Source organism: Lasioglossum baleicum, chromosome 12, assembly GCF_051020765.1.
Source record: "Lasioglossum baleicum chromosome 12, iyLasBale1, whole genome shotgun sequence".
In the NCBI taxonomy this organism is placed as follows: domain Eukaryota; kingdom Metazoa; phylum Arthropoda; class Insecta; order Hymenoptera; family Halictidae; genus Lasioglossum; species Lasioglossum baleicum.
Window position 1 is genome coordinate 13955814 of NC_134940.1, and position 21785 is coordinate 13977598.

Sequence of the window (21785 nt, forward strand, 5' to 3'; positions counted from 1 at the left end):
TCAAATTTAATACACAAATTAACATATCCTCATTAAGAAGTTCACTGATGTTTATTTCATCAATCATCGTGTCATATTAAGCTCAACGGCCGGTGTGATTTACCGATGTCGAAACTGTGTACTAAGCATCAATGGATGACCTTGAAAGACATTTCAAGCCACGAATCCTTTTTTATCACATTCCTTTCGTTACGCGAAGATTTCTAACGTACGACAATCTCGTATATTAATATGTACATTTTTTTTCTTTGTATTTCTCTTCTTTTTTTGACACGGATGTGTTATCATGGTTGAATGCAAACAGTCGAATTCCTGGATTAATTGGCAGAGTTCGATGTGTGTTCAACAAACGAGTATTTTGGACTTCGGACGCTAGTGTAGTCGGAAATGGAAACTTTATTAATAGATGTATTCTATCTTCGTATCTTGTGAAAAGTTGGACAGATACAAAGCTTTTTTACTTCAGTTGACAAAAATTCGAAGATACCGACGGTTCAACGGACGCGGAGGTCCTAGATAAATGGGAATGCCAGACACCGTGTGCAGGCACTCCTTTCTGTCAGCGGATGTCGGTCACGCGGATTTACATTATAACTTGTCTCTTCTTTCAATATGGAGACGTGCAAACAGTTTTTGAATGTATATATGTCATTCTTTAAAATAAAAAGTCATAATTAATAAATTGATGTTAATTAACATTACACTTTGCGAAGCTGACGCGTCTTTCTGCCGTGAACTCCTTCGCACATCACAGATTAGATAATTCTACTCAAGATATATTGTAGATCAAATAACGATTTTGTTTCTGATAATTCTAATCGCAGTTTAATTTGCGATATAAATCTTAAAAGTGAAATAATAGCCTTGTGCACTATAGTCGGACGAGAATTTAAATTATAAACATTTCAGCATATAAAGTTAATAAATTCCGATAGATTACATTCCAATGTTTAATGTTTTATTATTTTTATTATTACTAATAAGCTAGTATTACCTATCACTACAATATAGTAAATTATATTGTACCTCACCTATAATTAAGTCTGTTATAAATTAGTTTTTGTAAGAACAAATATATAGGATTCACTGCAGGACAAATATCAGTATCATTTTTGTAATTCCATGTACACTTTAATGTACAAAATAAATTTTGAAAATGATATAAACAATATTATGTTCACAATACTTATTTTTTCGAGAAAGATACACAAAAAACTAGTTTACTCTATTCTAAACAGGATTGTTATTCATTTCATGCCATTCATGTACTCCATTCTGAATAATTGAATAGTTATGAAATATAAATAAAATATTCTACTTCTTTTAAATAATAATTTCATATTATATTAATTATTTCTATACAATTATCTAATTTCTACACAACTTGTACACATCCAATAATTATTTCATGCACATATTACTTTTTCATTCGTATGTATAACTGTTTTATTCCTTTGCTATGCTGACTAAATCGCTTTAAATATCTCGCACTTTGTTTATCACTATCTGTGTATATGTATTTGTTTTTGAACTTACATTTATTTATTTTTTTTTTTCGTTTTAGTTATCCACATTGACTATATTGAACATGTACACCATTTCTGTATCTATTACAGACGTCTTCATACTGCTATTAATTTTTATCCTCTTAGTATTTATAAATTGTTTTATGGCGCCGTTATATCTTTATACAGAGCGAACCATTAACTTTGACTACCTCGGAATATTTCCGCTATTTGTAATAATATGAAAAAATGATAAATACAAAATTTGCATCGTATGGAGGGGGAAGTATTGTGATGTAAACATTTTTTGTATGGGTGAAGGTGTTTCAGAGATTTCAAGGTCACCTTGATTTCTTTAAATTATAGAGTATCAAATTCTGCGTAAAATGTGGTAACCTTCGTATGTCCTAAACATAATAGTTAAAGAAATACTATTCAGACCTGTCGGCTGCAGGCTAGTAAGTACTATACATATACATAGGTGCTTGAACTGATGTCCCTCAACTTGAATATGGTGAGTACATATGGAAAATTATTCTAATAATATCTCGTTAATTATTAGTCTTAGAACATATGAAGGTGAATACATTTTCACGCACAATTGGATACTTTTTCGACTCACGATACAAAAGGTAAGCTATTCCATTCAAAGAAATCATGGTGACCTTGGATTCTCCGAAACACCGTCACCCATACAAAAAATGTTTGCTTCACAATATTTTCCTCTCTATACCATGCAAATGTTGTATATGTATATCAATTTTTCATATTATTACCAATAACGGAAATATTCAAGCTGGTCATAATTATTAGCCCGCCCTGTATAACTGTCATTTGGCAGACTTCCTTTTCTTAGTTTGTCTGTTCTAACAATGTTTCCCACAGTTCCCGCCAACTTCCTGACGCTCGACATATTCTTGATCCCACCACTTTCCTAACCCTTATATTAACCTCTTACTTATTTCTGATTGTCACACGGGAGGGGGCGGGGACATTCGGCACATTATACGAATCTATTTTGATGTAATTTTGCACCATTGTTTGTTAGACCGACCTAATAATTTTGCTGTATTTAGTCGGTGGCTCTTTTGTACCTTGAAGCAGAAACGACTCTGTCTGTCTGAGTCGATGTTTTTCTTTACACGTTTATAACTCAAATCAGAAAAGACTCATTAGATCCCGTCAACGTGGATACCACTATGTATCTACCGCTGTATTTTCGATCTACCTTTCCCAGATTAAAAATAAGATTTGAAAGGGGTGCACTAAACAAGAATAACTTTGAAAAAGGGACTGTAAGATTAGAAAAGTTGGGAAACTAAGCTTCAGACGAATATAAGTTACTCTTCTGTGCAATACGTTTTAGCGTAATAATTAGTATTTAAATGTACTTCAAATAAAATTAAAATTGTTTTGTAAATATTTAATATTTAATAATTCAAAAGAAAGTAAAGATTGTTCGGTAATAGGTGGTAAAACATTTTAGGGAATAATTGTTAAAATCATGACACACGATGACAATTAAGAGTAAGAGTGGATCATCCCTTAAATTTTCTTCCACCTGTTGCCGAACAGCCTGTATATCTATATCTACATTACCCCTACTATTACTTGTTCAGTGCAGATAAGGGGTTAAGGCTAGATATAAAATACATTTTGCAAGCCATTGGATGGTCCATTAAAAGTTCAAATTAATTTCTGGGCACTTTGATCCACTTAATTGGCTATACCCATTATACATATTTGTAATTATAGTACTTAAATAATAATAATAACAATAAACAAACTTTACTAGCTGCATGTAATTTTCGTTTCAGACGGATAGTTTTACTGTTTAGCAAGAGAAACTAAGCTGCCACAATGGGGAAGTCGGTATGTACATTTTTATAATTAATTTTCAATATTATAATAACATATTTCATTATAATCTCTCATATATCTTCATATATCTGTCTCGGATATTTTCTTTCTCTTTCACTCTTTTTTTATATTTCTGTCTCCATTTTGTTTTAAATATACGAACCAATGATAAACGTTTTATCATTTATTTATTTCAATATCTCTTGTAGCATTTTTTCCGTAAAGTTAATCATTTATTTCATTAGAATTGTAATTTTATTTCACCATTGCCTTTTGACTTATTTTTTCACATAGTGCATATTACATAGTATGTACGAATACGGTTTTTTATACGAATGTACAAAACGAGAGATACAGTAATTAAAGAAAATAATTATTTCAAGTTCATAGTTCACATTTTGTCGTTATCTACATATGCCGGCAGACAAAAAATTTAAAGCAGACCAGAGGTTTACTCTCGAATTTACATTTTTATAGACAAACTCAGAAAATCATAAATTCACTACAAATTAATTTTTTATATTAATTGTTTAGCAAATAAAATATACAAATACGTCTATAAAATGTGTAGATTGAAATGGAAACTATTATTTTATGTATGAATGAGAAACCATAGAAAATTCTTACATTTTAAATTATAGATTAAATTATTATTAGATAGGTAATGTTTTGATTAATTGAAATGTCAAATAGAATATTTTTTCGCAGCGTGTAGTTAATGTAGAGTATCTGGATATGCTAAGAATAATCAAAGAGAGAAACAATCAACATTTCTTGTAAAATTAATAGTGTCATGAATTAAATTATGTCTGTATTATCTATAACTTTGAAATAGTATATATATCTTCGCAACAGCAGGCTATCGAAAACCGCATGCCCAGGCATCCGCAATTAACGTATGCATAGCCGCGCCTAGAGATAGCGGAGCCCGGAGCAAACCTGATTTAAGAAAAAATGTGTTCCTAGTAGGCGCTGTCTACATATATAATAGTACAGTAAAAAAGTAAAAAATTGAATACCTCGGCTATTTCAATTACATTGATATATTTTTTACCAATTGTGGGAATAATTAACAGTAAATGTGAGACCCCTCAAGTACAGGGCCCCGTTTTCCCGGCGCTAAAACCGGTACTGAATGTATGTGTTAACTCGCTATGCCCCCTATAGGGTAGATTTCAAAACGATTTTCAAACGAATTCGACGCTCCCTTCGTTAACGGTTACCTGAATTCCAGAAGTACGGTGCCAACAGTCTATTGAATTTTCTGTTTTATTAGAGAGCTCGTTTAACAATGTTCGACGTAATAGTTTCTGAATATCGTAGGAAAACGTAGGCCACTGTTAACGGAACTGTTGCTTCCTTCCGCACACCCGGTATTTTAGCTGGACGCTGATTGGCCACGGTTAAGCGCACCGGCTTCCTCACGTGATCACGTCCTGTTTCTCTTTCTCCATACCTTTGCGCTGGATAGAGCAGCGAATCTAACAAAGAAGGGGAACGATGCAATGCTTATGGTTGCGGGGCGGAAGGGTGGGGAGAAAGACGCTGGCGACGGCGACTGCACTTGCCCCTTTAGCGCATTGTCCATCTCGAGACCGGCAAACGCCAACAGTCACATCTTGTTCGAGCGAGATCGGTTTAATTAACATTTTTCAATTTCCAGTGCACCGAATCATTTGTGCAGAGTGCTTCACAGACGTGCCTTACATTATACCGTGTTAACCGACTCGTTCGCTCGTTCGTTCGTTCGTTCGTTCGTATCCGCGTGGTAGTTTAACGTAGCAGCCATGGTTGCTGGTAATAAAATGGTAAGCGTGCTTTCTACGGGTGATCGAACGAACCCATTGCAATCGTATTGTACAGTGTGTTCTTTTATTTCGGATATAAGTTTGTGAGATAAGTTGGAAACGGATTAGACGCGGAATCCTCTGCTGCTGGGGCTGGATATAGTTTTTCATTTTCGTTTCTTGTTCTTTCGCATGCAAAGATGAACGTCAGGGTGACGACGATGGACGCCGAACTGGAGTTCGCGATCCAGCAGACGACCACCGGGAAACAACTCTTCGACCAGGTTGTGAAAACGATCGGACTACGTGAGGTGTGGTTTTTTGGGCTTCAATATACCGACAATAAAGGAGACCTGACATGGATCAAGCTCTACAAAAAGGTAGGATGACTTGATATTTAATACGTACAGTAATCTGCTATTTACTGGCCTTTCGGAATTTGGCCATTCCGAAGCATTCGTAGTCGCTTTCAAATCTATTGTAATGCTTTATCCCAAACTTTGGAAGGAGTATCAAGACTTAGTTGTATTAGATCTACCTGCATTTGTTGAACTTTGAATATATTCGTTTTCAAATAATTTCAAACTAAAAAGTTCACAGGGTTACTTGACCATAGTTACTGAAACTTTTTTAGTGATCTATCGATAGGTCTTTTAGCGCCTTTCGACACAGTGGGAAAATATTGCAGAAATTTATTTACGTTTTTTTACATTTTATATTACTGCACGGTTAATAAATAAACATATGCTCCGATATTGGCTAATTGTGTGAAAGGTTTTTGCTTGAACAATACAAAAATTTATATCTTCCGTTTCTATACAATTTATATAAAAAAAGTTACTTTGTTAGAAGAAACAATATGTTTCATTTCTCGGCTTGTCCCCACTGTAACGTAAACAAATGGCTACCGTCGTTATCTATGTAGTAGACGAAGACTACGACCGGGTTCGAGCAGACCCAAGCATTTTACGACGAGGGCTAACACTTTTAGGAGTAAACAAATTCGAAAGATGTAGGGAGAAGTATTTACCATTATGATTTAATGTAATTTCTAAATTTAATTTATAATATTTTATACTGTTTGTGTACATTGTGAAAAAGAATTTGTGGGCTCACACGTATTTAAATACTGTGTTTTAAAATATAATTTAAAAATCTCAGTTCAACACTAACCGTACCACGACTGGATTCAAATTTTTTATTTTATGATTATTGAAATTACGTAGATGCTTCCATTAGTATGCTCGGTACGGTTAGTATTAACGTTATTTGAAATTTATTTAGAGAAATTGATCTGTTCTTGCTTTCGACATAAAAATGTTATAAAACGCAAGTTACAATTTTGAACAATGTGCATGCAATTCAAGAAAATTTCTCGTAAAGTTTTAAGATAAAAGGGGGTTTGTAGAGCGCCATTACAATGTTTTACTAATTCATCGAACGCGTAAGAAAGTGGCCTGTAAGAAGACTCGTTGACGATGGATGCTGGTGTCGTCGACTTTTATAGTCGCGTTCTATCCGATTACTTATTGAAGCTTACGCTTGATTGTTATCTCAGTAATTCTATTGTGAAAAGACAGAAATAGATATTTTACGAATTACTTGTCAGGCGCATAATTTTCGGCGTTGCTCTTATCAGTTCGAAGATATTATTTGCTTTAACCGATTTTCGTATACTGGGTCCTGATACCTGGCTCGAAGTACAGTTACGATGAGGTAGATACGCCATCTACTTTCACCGTGTGGATGATGTAGACGCGCCTTCACCTTGACACAGTCGCTCGTGTACTTTCATTGTCTCGCCATTTTTCTCTTTTTCGACTTGCTCGTATCTCGGATTTTTGTGTCATCCATTTTTTATGTAGTGAAACAATCTCACACTACGTTACAATTAATTTCTTACAAGACAAATGAAACTTACGAATGATAGACATTTTTCCATGGATTTTATAATTTCATTACTAAATTCTAGCTTATTACGTACAAGAAAAGGAATAAAAATTATGCTTGTTAAAAATTTGGGCAGAACTAGACAAGATTTGCATGTAGTGTACAATTTAGTAATTCGAACGTTATCAAACATTTATTTTTGGAAACGTTAAGAACTTTCGCTTATTTTTTTTACTGTAACTACCCTGTAGATTTTTGTGACGAGTGATTCGAGCTTCTGTTTATGCTCATAAAATGTTTCCCTGCGTTTAGACAAAGGTAGAGATTAGATAATGTAATTATGTTATCTGTAACTACTCGCGCGTGTGTGCGCCGAATAAATTAGCGAATCGTAATTACTTTGGATATAGTACAATGCAGATGGGGAAGGGTTATTCATTTAACTCGGTAAATACATACCTCGATGTTCGAAAAGAAGCGTGACGGCAACAGCGCATCATACGTGGATGCTACCACGTTTATGCAACATCATTCAGCTCGAAATTTCTTAAATTCATTAAATACCAGAGATGCAGGGTTCGATGTCGACAATGAGTTTCGCATGGAATTTTTCCAGACTGACCTAACTCACGGTATTTTCTGACTTATGGTGTATTTAATTAAACTCATTTCTAATAGAGAAACACACCTCCATTTAATTTACGATGTTTTTATAACATTGTTGATAGTAACAAAGAGTTTGGCTTTACATTAAATTATTTAAAAATTTGATTTGATAAACAATGGACATAGTCTAACTCTACTATTACGTACTTTCATTTTACGTTTATGAAGGTATTTCATATTGAAGTTATATGTGTCAATAATCACACGTAAACTAAAAAATAAATTTGTTAATAATACTATTCTCTTCCTACCTTTAGTTTTGTCACTAAAAATATTTTCCGCAAATATTTGAACCATAAGACTGAAATATTGCATTTCATGCTTCAATTTCTTTAAATAAAATATTTAGTTCATGTGTGCAGCATTTGACACTTTAAATAGTATGTTAAATAGTTATTCTCGAAATTCTATTTATTACTGACGCACACGTGCGATTTTTTAAGAGAATGTAAAGATCCGTTCGCTATTTATCAATGAATTTCAGATTTTTGTAATCGTGCGTAATTAATCTATTGAAAATGTGCTCTTTCCCAACACACCATGAATGAGGGGATTACGGTGACTGGGTCAGTACATACTGAAAAGTTTCACTCAAATCTCACCAACAAACGGTATCCCCTGGGACCCGGTTAATGTGAGAAAGATCACATTGTATTTTTATCATGTACATATATAACGATAGTTTATTGAGTAACTGTTATTGTCATTTAAAAATATATAGTAAAAACAGTAGCATCTGGAAATTTCGTTGAAAAGTTTTGAAAACTGACAAAAATGTAACGGTTCGTGTTAACATCGGATATGTATTTTAGTATTTCTATACTAGATCCTTGTATCGAGAATAACTGTACAAAATTCAACTGAAATTTGGTTTTTAATTCTTCACATATTTTAAATACTGCTTACGACAATAATGTTTTTAAATATTAAAGTTTATACTGGAATGTGTAATGGATTTTTGTACGTGTACAAAGTTATTATTTCAACAAATTTCTCAATGAAATTTTTAGGGTAGATGCTTTGAAGGTAGTCTATTTATAGAACGTTTTCAACCCTGTATAATAGTGACGTATAGTTTGATTGTCCTGAGATCGGAATCATCGAAGCTCTTGCACGAGAATGTAGTCGACGCGCCAGGAAATCACCATAATTCATGATAAATCATAAACGAAGACTTCATTCATTTGACCGGTGTAATTTCTTTGGGATTTCCTTAGTTTTGACTCGGTCGGCCAGACTATACCAGATTATCGTTCTACGAGAGTCCGACGCTAAAGAATGAGGCGACACATTGTTTATTATTGATACATAGTTAACGTACTTTTTTAATACGGTCCACACAGAAGTTTGTAAATGTATTCATATTTTGTTGATAATTGTGTCCGAGTATTTTTCTAGAGAAATTAGTTTACATAATATGAGGAAAATGTTTGTTTCAAAACTTGCACAACGGCAGTTTTCGAGAAAAATTTATTACTAGCTTTGCTTGTACGTCACTAGGAAAACCGCAGCGTCGTGTGAACAGATAAAATATATCCGATGATTTGTAATGATTATTCATACTCTCAAAATATATTTGATAACGGCGTGCATCGTTTTTATTTGCATGATTTCTTCATTAATTCACTTGGAATTATTAACGGGAGAAAGACACCACCTTGAACGCGCGGTATAAGATATACAATTTATTACAGAAATATACAGCACATTATTCCGACAGTAGATTATCGAAACGGCCCGAGCGGAAAGTCCAACAAGGCTCACGCGGCAATGATTGCGTTAATGAATAATTCAACTTCGATCTAGAACAATGTTTCATAAAATCCGAAGAAAGTTCATTAGTTTCATGACCAGTCTCAAAATAGGTCACCTTGAAGGTCTGCATTGTAGTAAGATGGTCACCGATAAGCGATTGTATAGCTATTTCGCGAAGGTTTTTGCCGTCATAAGATGGCGGTGGGTGAATCATATTGTTCGCAAGGACTTTCATTGACCACTCGCACTCCAATCACGATTTCAACTCGTAAACTTTCTACGCTAAAGTGTGCAATGACGAGTTACGCCTACTCGTGAATATACACTGCGGAGCATAACTGTAGCACCACTAAAATTTTCAAGAGTTTCGAACGTTTATACGGTGTGTTCGATTTAAGCGAGGACTTGTATTGGGTTGTGTAATAAATTCCCTCGTTTTTCTTATTTTATTTTTTCCCGCTATTTTGTGTTTTGTTATGTGAAGTATACATATTGTATATGCACTTTAATCTATCATATTAATGTAGATATATTAATATGCAATTGTTCGAATTAATCAATTTTAATCAATTTTCAGGCTTTTTCAATGGAAGTTCCTGGAGGCAGAAAAATTAATTTTCGACATCTTCTCGAAATCTCACTCAAGTTGCGTGGCACCCAAGCTCCAAGTTTTTGAGTAAAGCCGCTTGGGTGACATGCAACTTTAGTGAGATGTCGAACAGATGTCAAAAATGAATTTTTCAGCCTCTTGGAACTTCCTTCGAGAAAGCCTAAAAATTGATTAAAATCAATTAATTTGAAAAATTGAAGCAGATAGGTTTGCAGAGCAAGAAAAAGACTTGCAAATGCATGTGTACACTTTACCTAACAAAACACAAAATCGCGGGAAAAAAATAAAATACAAAAAACGCGGGAATTTATTACGCAACCCAATATATCGCTAATACCGTCAGCTCGATGAACTTTGTCGTTCCATATCTCGGGAATGGTTTAAGTTTAAGCTAAAGACGCGTATAGACAGTATTTTGAAAACGTGCAAGAATAGATAATAAATAATATAGAGTTTCCGTTTAAAAATCTAGTGTTCACAGGGGATTTCAAGGTCGTGTGAATATCAGCATGATATAGGCCCTGTCATGTGCTACCACTTTTTGTCTGAATCGTTTTTTTACATTTAACTGTTCACACAGTGAACTGAAACACTGATTTCTACATGTTAATAGTGTTACGAGAAAAGAGTTAAAATAGAAACTGTATGAAAAGGGAGTCAAAATATTATTTTTTTCTGAAACAAAGTATTATTTGACTGGTGTAACAAAAGTTATACAAGTTTTTGAAATGAAGAAGTTCAATAAATAATCTGTGGAACTTTCTTTCTCGCGCGTTAATTCAAAAATAGGGATGCTCCTAACTAATTTTTCTCAAAATTTCTCCACAGGGAGCGACGCTCTAACTTGTTACCCCCTGTGTTATTTTTGCAGAGTTAAAAAATCTGAAAAATATGGGTGACGCTATAGTTAGGCAGCGCAGTGTCAACACGAATGACCTACCGCTCGGTCAAACAGACCTGATCGTACGTTAGACAAATGTGTCGCTGATTTCACAAACCGCTAGGCGATATCTCAGCCAGTACAGCTAGCTTGTATCCGGTTAGGTTGGTTGCTAGAGTTTGGTAGCCTTCTCCTTTTAACGATGGGACACGATTGTACATGCAGCAGGAAAATGCGATAGCGAGACGGGTGAAGAAAGAAGTGAAGAAGAAAGTTCGAAAGCTGCGAGGTTACTCGGACTCCGATACGGACGACGATGAGTTCGAGGATGACCTGGTAAGCGTCAAGAGGCGGGATTCGATTTTTAATTGCAAGAACGACTACGGTCTCTCCAGGGAAATCCCGAAACCATGCTACTCGCGGATACGATACAGACTCCCTCGCGATAATGTCAGAGTTATTTCAAGCGGAAGACCTGAGAGTGACTCATCTTGTATATCGTATATGTATAAAAGGCAGTAAGCGGAAGAAACAGCGTTAGGGAATGATTAAGCGGTGCAGATAAAGAGCGGGGAGAGGTTAAACGAATGTCGAGAAGAAGTTATAAAATCATACATAATGCTGTAATTAAAACGCAATTATTCCGAAGTAGATAAATGGGACAAGTTGGCCCAATTAATATCCAGTAGATTAATGGGACTAAATGTTTTGACCCTTGTCCGCTGTTCAGCACGTTTATATTTCACCAATGAAATTGGGCATTCGATTCTGGAAGACATCTAGTTCTATAAACATGGTGTCCCAAAAATGTTGTATCTTCCTTTGTGACAAAGTTACTTGAAATGACCTTACGAATCATCCCTTTCAAGGAAGTAATATTTTTGGAACATCCTGTATACGGACTGTCGATATTTGATTTAACTTAAATATTTCTGTCATCATAAAAAACAAGGGGTTTGCTTTCCAGTGTTCTCGAACAAGGGTTAAGATTCGTTCGTATTTCAACTTTCAAAAGTACACATCTACTCGTTATTCATGCGACTGGCTGAAGCAGCACTCGTCGCCTATGTTTTACCGAGTCTGTGTGCGTTCTGTTAGGTTTCGTTTGATCATGGTTCGCAGAGCAGGCGTCAGTGTGCAAACACAATCTTTCAGAAATTATACCCGTCTCGGAGAGAGATGTTAGTTCACGCGCGAATTATCTTTGCGCTTTCAAGCGATACCGATGGCGTAGCGTAGCCCTTGAACGTTTCGCAAAGAAGATACGAGCTGAAAGAAGATGTCGTTAATTTTACTTTGAAAGTAGTGCGGTTTATCTCGTTGCTGGAACGTTACGTGGAAACCGTATACTATGTAACAGGCTCCAGTATTTTGAACGGTTGCTTCAACTCCTCCATAGTGTCCGGATTTCTGTTCAGCACAAGAGAATAAGTTTACTCATTGTACCTGTTTTTTTTTTAATCTAGTGAACAAATAATGTGTCGCACAGACGGTCAGGTATGATTTAACGTTCGAAGTGTATGTAGAAGCCGTATCGTGCTCTGCTACGGCAGAGATGGCTGAAGCGAAGGGATTAGATACAACTGGCATAGCAATGAATTTCTTCAAAGTTTGTTAAAGCCTATAAATGGATTTTGCCGATTCACCCGTTTGTAGACTAATTTTTCACCGTTACCGCGACAAGTGTGTCACTTATACATATAGTCGCGTTCACTATATACACAGAGTCTGTTCAGTAAAATCAGAACATTCCTGCTCGGCGAAGTCATCTACTTGATTAATATAGATAACAGTTAGTATCTCGTCGCTATCCATCACTGGAACAAAGTATATATTCTGCAATATAAATTGGCTAAGTTTTTATCCTTTATCTGACGGAGGGGATTTATAATATTATCTATATTGTGTGTTTCTAGAGATATCATAGCCTTTGATTGCTAACGCTTAGTAGTTGGAATCAGCAGAAGTTCAATTAGTACACGAAGTAATGGCCTTCTGTACAATGTGAATGAAAAGCGCGATCTTCAAATGTATAAAAAGTCGAGTGCATTTAATTCCTCGAGTACAAGTAGGATTAATATTTATAAGTCGACTTAATCTGATTAAATAATTTTTGCTTGGAACAATTTTCCTCTGAATTGTTCGTGTTAGCAGTTTTAATGCTACAATTCTGATGAATTTTAATACATGCAGAATTTCGAGGAACATTTCGAGCTGAAGTTAGCATAGAAAGTTTAGAAAAGTTTTTCTGAAAGTTGGTTGGAAAGATTAGAAAATTTCGAAGTTTAGAATACAGGCCCCGGAACATGCGATGTGGCAACACCAATCCGATCAGCTGGTCCGATCCAGCTACTGCACATTTGCAGTTGCATGTAGAGACAGCAATAATACAACGCGAACGACTTCAAGTCGGACTGAGACAGCGTTGCCAAATTTACCACGTTCCGGACTGTGCTAGAGACGTTTTAATAAACAATTAGACTCTTTTTTTCACATGCTTTGCACCTATTAAAACCAGAGAATTTGGAAAAGAATCGTCTTGATATCATTGATAGGTTTGTAAACGTACATAACATGCACAATTAAACAGCCGGTATAATGAATTTACGATACAATGTCGATTAGTTAAATTTTTTATTATGATGACATAACTACGGATGGGTCGTGTGTGATCCAAGAAGATTTTTATTAACCGAGATACGTTGGTCATCAGTGGATGGTGTGTTTGTAGTGATTTCGTCAATTGCAACCACGCGATCAGTAGAGAATCGTGCAATCATTCACAATGACTTTAGTAGTTTCGACAAGGACTCAGCTGTGGGTCTCATTACGTGAGAAACATTCGTTTATGCGAGGATAGCCACCGGGGTGGGTCACAGCGTTCACATTGGTGTACTCTTGAAACAACTTAAACATAACAGCACGACGTGAAAGTATATTTTGGGATCCCTAACCTGAACCTGGGGAAATCCTGTTGTATATTGACCAAGTAATAGTACCCACAAGAGTATAAAAGATTATTCGTTCGAATTTGGAATCCGTGTATTTATTTTGATTTTATCAACAACCCAATATATAAGAATTATTAAAACTTTCCACACCATAACTACATACGATAAAAACAGCATTTTTCAATTCCGGCGAACTTAATTAAATCGTTTTTGCTTCTGCATAAATTTCGAATTTGCATAAAGTTTCAGAACGCAGCCAAGAGTAACTATACATACTTGTTTGATCAACATGACATATAGCACACTCTCTTAGTCAGATTTAATGTAGTGCTTTAGTACAGGTACATAAAAGCAAACAGCCTTGAAATATGAGCGCTTGCACCCGTATCACGAAAAATATTTTACTAACCACATTTTTATTAACCAGATATACGGGTTAGTTTCCACTGAGAAATTACAGAATCAGTCTAATTATAGGCGAAGACTATAACGCGGTAGAATATTTTAGTTATTGACGTAAGCTGTAACAAAGTTATTTTGATCGGATTCAAAAGCGTAAAGGGTGGTTCATAATTCGCGAACTAGCTTTAAAATGTCACCGCCTTTTACTAGATTAATTATATTAAATTGATTCCATGACTGCTGTTAACATCGTAACGACCCGATTTCTGCCTTAATATTCTTCTCAAGCTCTTCCGTTCATTATTAAAATTATATACCTAATTGATGATGTTTATTCACTGTTTTGTTTATCAATTTTTGGAGATATTTAATTCATTTCCGTTGGAGGGTTAAAGTAAATGTAGGCAACCAGTAAATTTCCTTCCGTGAAAGGATGAGGAAGTTGTTCTGGTGATTGTAGCCGCGAAGAGAATCGTAAGCGGTCGCCGTCGGATCGCGACTTAACGGACACTCGGTATGTGTTTCATTGGAAACGAACGTTCCATATGTTACAGCCTAATAGGAAAAAAAGAAGGCACGGAGACGAGCACAGACAGCTCCGAACACATTGTACCGGAGGCGTGTTGTTTTATTAGCGGCTCCGGTCATGTGTGTTACGTCAATTGCATGAAAATAACGCAGGATGACTCATTACGGCAGACACCATTTAAGGAAACGAGAAAAGCGTCCACCGTTCACTTTATCCAAACGGCAGTCGCCTTTTATCGGTATGTGACCTTGCGGGCGTGACCCCGGTCTGGATTTATTTACTATCAAAATTCGACGTGTGTGTTACGAAGTTTTACTTCCCGGATGCAACCGTGAGTCATGCGATTTTGGCGAGTCTTATTATTAGCGGTTCGCGTTGCCGTCGCGCGTCGTTCAACAGAGTTGGAAGAGCAGATCGGTGATTATGCGTTTTGATGTACGGTGCAGGTCTCTCGATTTGATAAAACTGTTTTGTAATCGTTGATTAAGTAAATGACTGATGTTCCACAGCAGACAGTGAATCGGAAGAGCAACCTATATAGGTGTTCTTACCTGTGAACTGTGGATTATTACGCAACGCTTATGCTAGACTCCAGCGATTAGCCGGCGTTATACCGAGAGCCACAGGTAGTTTTTCGACGTTTCCTCTGTAACCCTTTTTTTCCCCACTCTCATCGATGATGTATAAGCTATTTGTGTTATCGATCTGTATTACAAGGACGTCTTGATAGTGTGATCTTAACACATGTCGAGATCTGCATATTACGTATGCACGCATGAGACATATTTCCTTTCTCGTTTCGTCCACCGGTCGCAGTCGTATCAACTGTCAATGCCGGATAAAATATTTCCTCCGGGTAGAGCGGTTTCAGAAATAAATAGCGAAAGTATCGCTGTTGAATCATGAAATAAATGATTAATTCCCAGTGATTTATACCCATTTCCTCTGGGTGGGGCACTTTAAGAAATAAGTAGCAGTGTCAAGGTAACTTTGTTTATGATTTTTAAGTGATAACTTTAATCATGAGATACAATGATTAATTACCAGTAATTTATACCGAGTAATTTTCTCTGGGTAGAACACTTTAAGAAATAAATCGCAAAATCGAGGTATTGTGGTGAGATGACAAGAAGGTCTCTGGCAGCAGTGTCGTTAGATGAGGGAGAGGTTACCCTCTCTCCACCAGTAATGTAATGGGGGTAACAGCGTCAGGGGAAGGGGAGGGGAAGGTAGAGTGGGGATACAAGTCTTGATCTAGCAACACAACCCCGGGGATCTTCTTGTTATCTCACCACAGTATCTCTGTTTATAATATTTAAGTAATAACTTTCGTTGTGAAATGAAGCTACAATTATGGTATATCATGGGATGATTTTAAAGGTGCTTGTCGTTAAATTGAATAATTTTATTCAATAATACTTTATTCTCTATGTACATAGTATTTTCTCTGATATTTCAGTTAATATTAGGGATACCCAAGTTTGCTAACATTTCGTGTGAAATCAATCTGTAATTAATTAGACACTGTACTAAATATTACTGAATTATATAAATATAAAAAAGCGACTGCTAAGAATTCTTAAGAATAATTAGAGTTACAGTAAGGAGCATAACTGATTCTACTCACTTTAAATCAGAATAACTTTTTTATGAATGGACCAAACGACTTCAATTTCTCTGTAAGGCTAGAAGAATTAGTTTAGTAAATGATGTGTAAAAAATATGTCGAAAAAATGCATGTGGACGGAATTGTGAAAAACAATAGTAAAAATTGATTTTTACAACTTTTTTAGCTGGCCCAATAACGAAAATTTAAAAGATGTGTCTGGTCAACTGGTATATATTATATACGTTTGCGAATTATAAACGATCAAAAGTGGTAAAAATTGCAGTTTTTCAAAATCTCGGTCTTTTTACCACTATTGATCGTTTATAATTCGTAAACCAATTAACCAATTTCAATGAAATTTTCGGAGCGTATATAATTTATACCAGTTGACAAAACACATTTTTTAAATTTTCGTTATTGGCCCAGCTAAAAAAGTTGTAAAAATCAATTTTCAGTATTGTTTTTCACAATTCCCCGACCAAATGCATTTTTTCAACTTATTTATTAGACGTCATTTGCTAAACGAATTCTTCTAGCCTTACAGAGAAATTGAAGTCGTTTGGTCCATTCATATAAAAGTTATTCTGATTTAAAGTGTGTGGAATCTCTCTCATTTATGCTCCTTACTGTACTATAATAATCTGAATAATTTTGGTTTGCAATATCATTTTAACGAAGCAGTTTCCTATTCAGAATTAGTGTTTCCTTTATCACAGTCATATAACATTTCGAAATTTTTGTTTCGCGGTAAACAACACATTGTAGATTGGTTTCCATGTCAATTGATATCAAATAAAATGTCGCTAACGTACAGGGTGATTCACGTAACAAAAATAAGTCTTCACCTCTTTCCCGATTGCAACTAGATAACAATGTTCCCAGGGAAAGATGAGAACGATAACCTTTTTTCACAGGTGCGCTATTGCATGCGGATTTTACAGTCGCATCATTTATGTTTAAAGGGATACGTGTATCTTTCTTTGCATATATGAAACTATCACGGTCATTCTGGGTTAAAAAAATGGTACGATAAATAGTGGCAACAAGTGATTAGTTTGTGACATATTATAAATAAACGTCTTTATCAAAGAAGATGCTCGAGAAATTGCTCTACGATAAGTTGTTACACACAAGGGAACTACGCGGCTTGATAAATCGATATCGCTGAACAAGTTATGGTGTCTTATACATAGTACTAGAGATATTATCAATAAGTAAGGCACTAAACATTTGATGTATCGTGAACGTACGGCAAAGAAGTTCTAATGTTTGTTCAATTTTTTAAATTAAATCACGATTAAGTCTTATTTCGTTAATCTCGTCCACATTAACACACAGTAACAATTTTTAAAATTGAATCACGAATAAGTCTAGATCATCCTCCTTCTCTTGATGATACTTCACGAGAAGGATATGCTCAATTTGGGTTATTAAGCCTCTGCGACAAAACAGTGTGTACCATGTGTATGTAACAATCTTTTGTCTGGAGAAAATGTCGAGCGTAATTTTGCTATGACATTGTTCAGCAGAAAAAGTATCTTGAACTTTACATCTGGTTTACATTCAAATATTTTTGATCATTTGATTTGTATAATACATCAAGATTGTATAATAAATCAAGGATAAAATGAGAAGAATTAATAAGTAAATAGTACAAAATTATACATTAATACAAAGACTTATAAAATTGATTAATTTTTAATTAATAAAGGGGTCACCAAGAACTAGTAGAACCACAGGATTTAACAAGGGAAGTGTCCGACTTCGATTTTGATAATCTTTTGTGAGACGATGGTATATGGATACCTAATGATGTCTGCAAAATATTAAGTGTAATTACTCAATAGTTTGAAAGATATAAACAACTTAATTTTCACGCAACCTGCTTACACGGCTAATGGAACTTCGAAAGGTATGAAAGTTTAATTGTTTATATCTTTAGAATTATTGAGTAACTAAACCTAATATTTTGCAGACATCATTAGGAATCCATATACCATCGTCTCACAAAAAATTATCAAAATCGAAGTCGGACACTTGTGGTCCATCCCTTGTAAGAGAATTTTTCTTAGATCAAGGCTTTAGTAAATACAGTATATGGTGCCGTTAATACTTTAATGTTCAGCGATCTCTATTCTTTAATTCATGCAGTTTCAGTTTAAAGACAATGGTGACCTGCGAAATGTTTAATATTTGCAGTGCTGACAATTTTCTTTAACCAAGACATTTTGCATAGCCGTGAGAACTAAATCACCGTTTGACCATGTGATTGAGGTACATTTTTTTCACCCAGAATGAATGGCATTTAAACGGCTTATTCATATGCTTTAACACTAACGTATTTTCATTCTTTGGACGCATGCCAACCATAATACTAACAACTGGAAGAGTGGACATCCGTTCTTCTCTAGGGTAAGTAGCCACGTGTCTGATCAGCTTAATGAGCCATTTGCACACGTACTTACATTCCTCGCACTTCACGTTGTTTAAGCACGTTTAACGATAACGCGGTTCTCTGTTTTGAATAATGTTTACGAAAGAGCTCGGCACGTGAAGCAACGTACAACAATCTTGTTAACCTGTAATGAATACCTTTGGATAAAAACGAACAATCCCAACGAAGTCACTGATATTTCCACTTTGATCGAGACTTCGGCACGTTAGGCTATCTCTGACGATTTACGGATCCACAGAGCCTTCAAACTTCACGCAATGTTTTGCAAGCAAAAATGTTGAACAACTGATAATAGTTCGCAGGATGATGAACAGTGTCCCGTTTCCCAATTTCTTATCTATTTGTGATGCTTCCAACCTTTGTTCTTAGTTCACGGTTATTTCTCGCGCATTACAATAGCGATAAGAAATCAGTATGCACATTTTTGTTCGATTTTCATGTTCTCAATTCGCAACCGGCACGATTCATCGATGTCCTTGGAGCATGATTGTGCTGTGCGATTTATATATCCACGATAGAATGACATGTTTTCAAGACCATGAAGTCAACTCGGTTGGGAACACACTGCGATACCATTTCATAATTGGAACTCGATTATCGTTGCCTTTCGAAGAACAAATGAAACTCGATACACTTTTCGTCGAATTGTTTCTCAAGTCCTACTTTAGTAGTCTCATCCGAATTAAAATTTTCGAATTATAATTATTTAAAGAAAAAACGATGCAGATACGTCGTCGATAATGAATTGATTTGGGAGTTTAAATCAATTTCAGAGCATATTTCGTTTTCGATCGTTCGAACTGTCCCCGATCAGTCTCATTTTCGACTAGTATGATCGTACACCCAAAGTGAAATCAGTATTGTGATGGAATTGGCAAATAATTGCAGGTGCTTCCGTGCGGCCTACGAAAATTCTGGCACGTAAGACCGTATTTACAAATTTTCTAACCCGTAGACGTGAATCGAAAAATATAATTGCTAGGGGTGTGCGGGTTCCCGAAATTTCGGGTTTGGATCGGGTCGGATCCCGAGAGTTTATGAAGTTTGGGTACTCGAAATTGTGTAAGAGTCGAGCCGCAATCAGGTGCAAGAAAACTGCAATCGGGTGAAGTGAATTGTGGGGATCACAAAAATGCGTAATCACATGAAGCTTTTTTATGAGCTTCTAATCTAATTTTACATTTTCACTTTCCGGGAACCCGATCATTGCAAACTTACCAGGCCCGAACCGACCATAATGTCGAGTACCCGAAGTCGCGACTATCCGAATTTTATAAACTTTCAGGATCTCGATCCGACCCGACCTAAAGTATATTCCACGAGAGAGTAACCGCGTTTCGCGCAGCTTAGTAGATGGTGGGGGCGCAGCGAGCCCATCATCTCTCACTCCAATACCCACTCCCCACTTTCTTGAACCAATTAGGGCGAAGATGCGCAAAGACGAACGAAAACGGTTACTCTCTCGTGGGGTATACATACTATAATCCGAGGCTCGGGTACCCGCACACCCTTATGGTTACCCCAGCGCAGCGTCTGGATTTAAATCCTCGAACTAAGACCGAAAGCTCTGCCTTGAAACGAATTACTGTGCCCACGTAATTGTTCTCTAATACCGTTAACAAGTAACAGTGAATCTGTTATTTATTTGACGTGTGAACCGAATTGCTTGTTAATTAAATAATAAACAGAAATATGAATTTTGTAGTATCTAGCACTAACTGATTAATGCGTCACATCGTCATGGAACGAATCTATGAAGAATTTCACGCACACATCGTTGAAAATCTATTTTACAGATTTCTCAGTTGCCATTAAAGATACATTCTGCGGAAAACTAACAAAATTCGACAGTATTGTTGTATTATTTATTAAACTGTTCATCGAGGATCGTTATCTTGGCGCTCAAAAAAATCCAAATCGAACACTGCAATTACTGCTTTTCATCATGCGCCCATTTTGAGTACAACAAAAAAACAACTTTATAGAAGCACTTTCGTTATAACGGAGACTTGTGGGATTTTAGAGAGTTTAAAAAGAAATGATGCATTGCGGTTATAAAATCGTATGATTGCGTCAATGCGAAACATTGACGTCTCTTTTATACTTCAATAGATACTATAAAAACTTTCGAATCTTTTAATTGAAGCATTTATTTCGATCTTTTGTATTATAATGTTTTCTACGAAGACAGTCAAAGTCGTTAATTTATTTGTTCATTATGCATCTTAGAGGAATTTTCTGGTGATTGCTTGGTAAACAAGAATTTAATCAATTTTATCTTTGTATCTACGGCTACAAGGTTACACCCGATAAACTTGAAGATTTTCGGAAATAAAATTGATTTTTCCTCGAATTCAAGCTGCTCTGCAATCCCATAAAGTTACAAAATTGTCATTTTCTTGTTAAATCCTTCCTAATTAATAAGAGTGGGATGGATGCAATTGTTATAAGTGTAGATATCTTTTTTTCGAAAAAGAGACCGTAAGAACATAAAGAAAATTACGGTACTGTCAAACATTTGCAAAAAACAAGCTATACCATGCATATGACTAGTGTGTTTTACTAAATGGTGTATACATCAACATTGTTTTTCTGCCTTCTTTTTTCTATCACACCATATTCTAGCCTTGGACAATCCTAGAAAGACTAACAAATAAGCTTGTCCGCGTAAATAACTATTCGTTTCCGACGCCTCTCTACACATTTTTAACGTAATAGAAATGATTCTTTACCCACAATGTTAAAAAACAACGATAAATAATTTTCTCTGTCTCTAAATTGTTTAGTATGTATTTCCTTTGGTCTTTCTACGATTAAATAGCGAAATATATTTAACACTGGAACCACCGAACCAGTTGAAATGACCTTCAAAGTACTTGTCTTACG

The 21785-nt window shown here is 35.5% G+C and overlaps 1 protein-coding gene across 2 annotated transcripts in view; it reads left to right on the forward strand.

The window, feature by feature from the left end:
• Window positions 1-4069: 4069 nt before the first annotated feature.
• The window catches only part of Moe (moesin), a 31024-nt gene continuing 13308 nt past the window's right edge, over window positions 4070-21785 (forward strand). The window contains exons 1-3 of one of the 2 annotated variants that reach the window (XM_076435030.1): window positions 4070-5173; window positions 5353-5532; window positions 18833-18856. In XM_076435030.1, the coding sequence (XP_076291145.1) occupies window positions 5153-5173; window positions 5353-5532; window positions 18833-18856 (225 nt within the window). In that variant the 5' untranslated portion in view covers window positions 4070-5152. The remainder of the gene's footprint in view (window positions 5174-5352; window positions 5533-18832; window positions 18857-21785) is intronic. The other variant, XM_076435031.1, reaches the window with a different exon arrangement.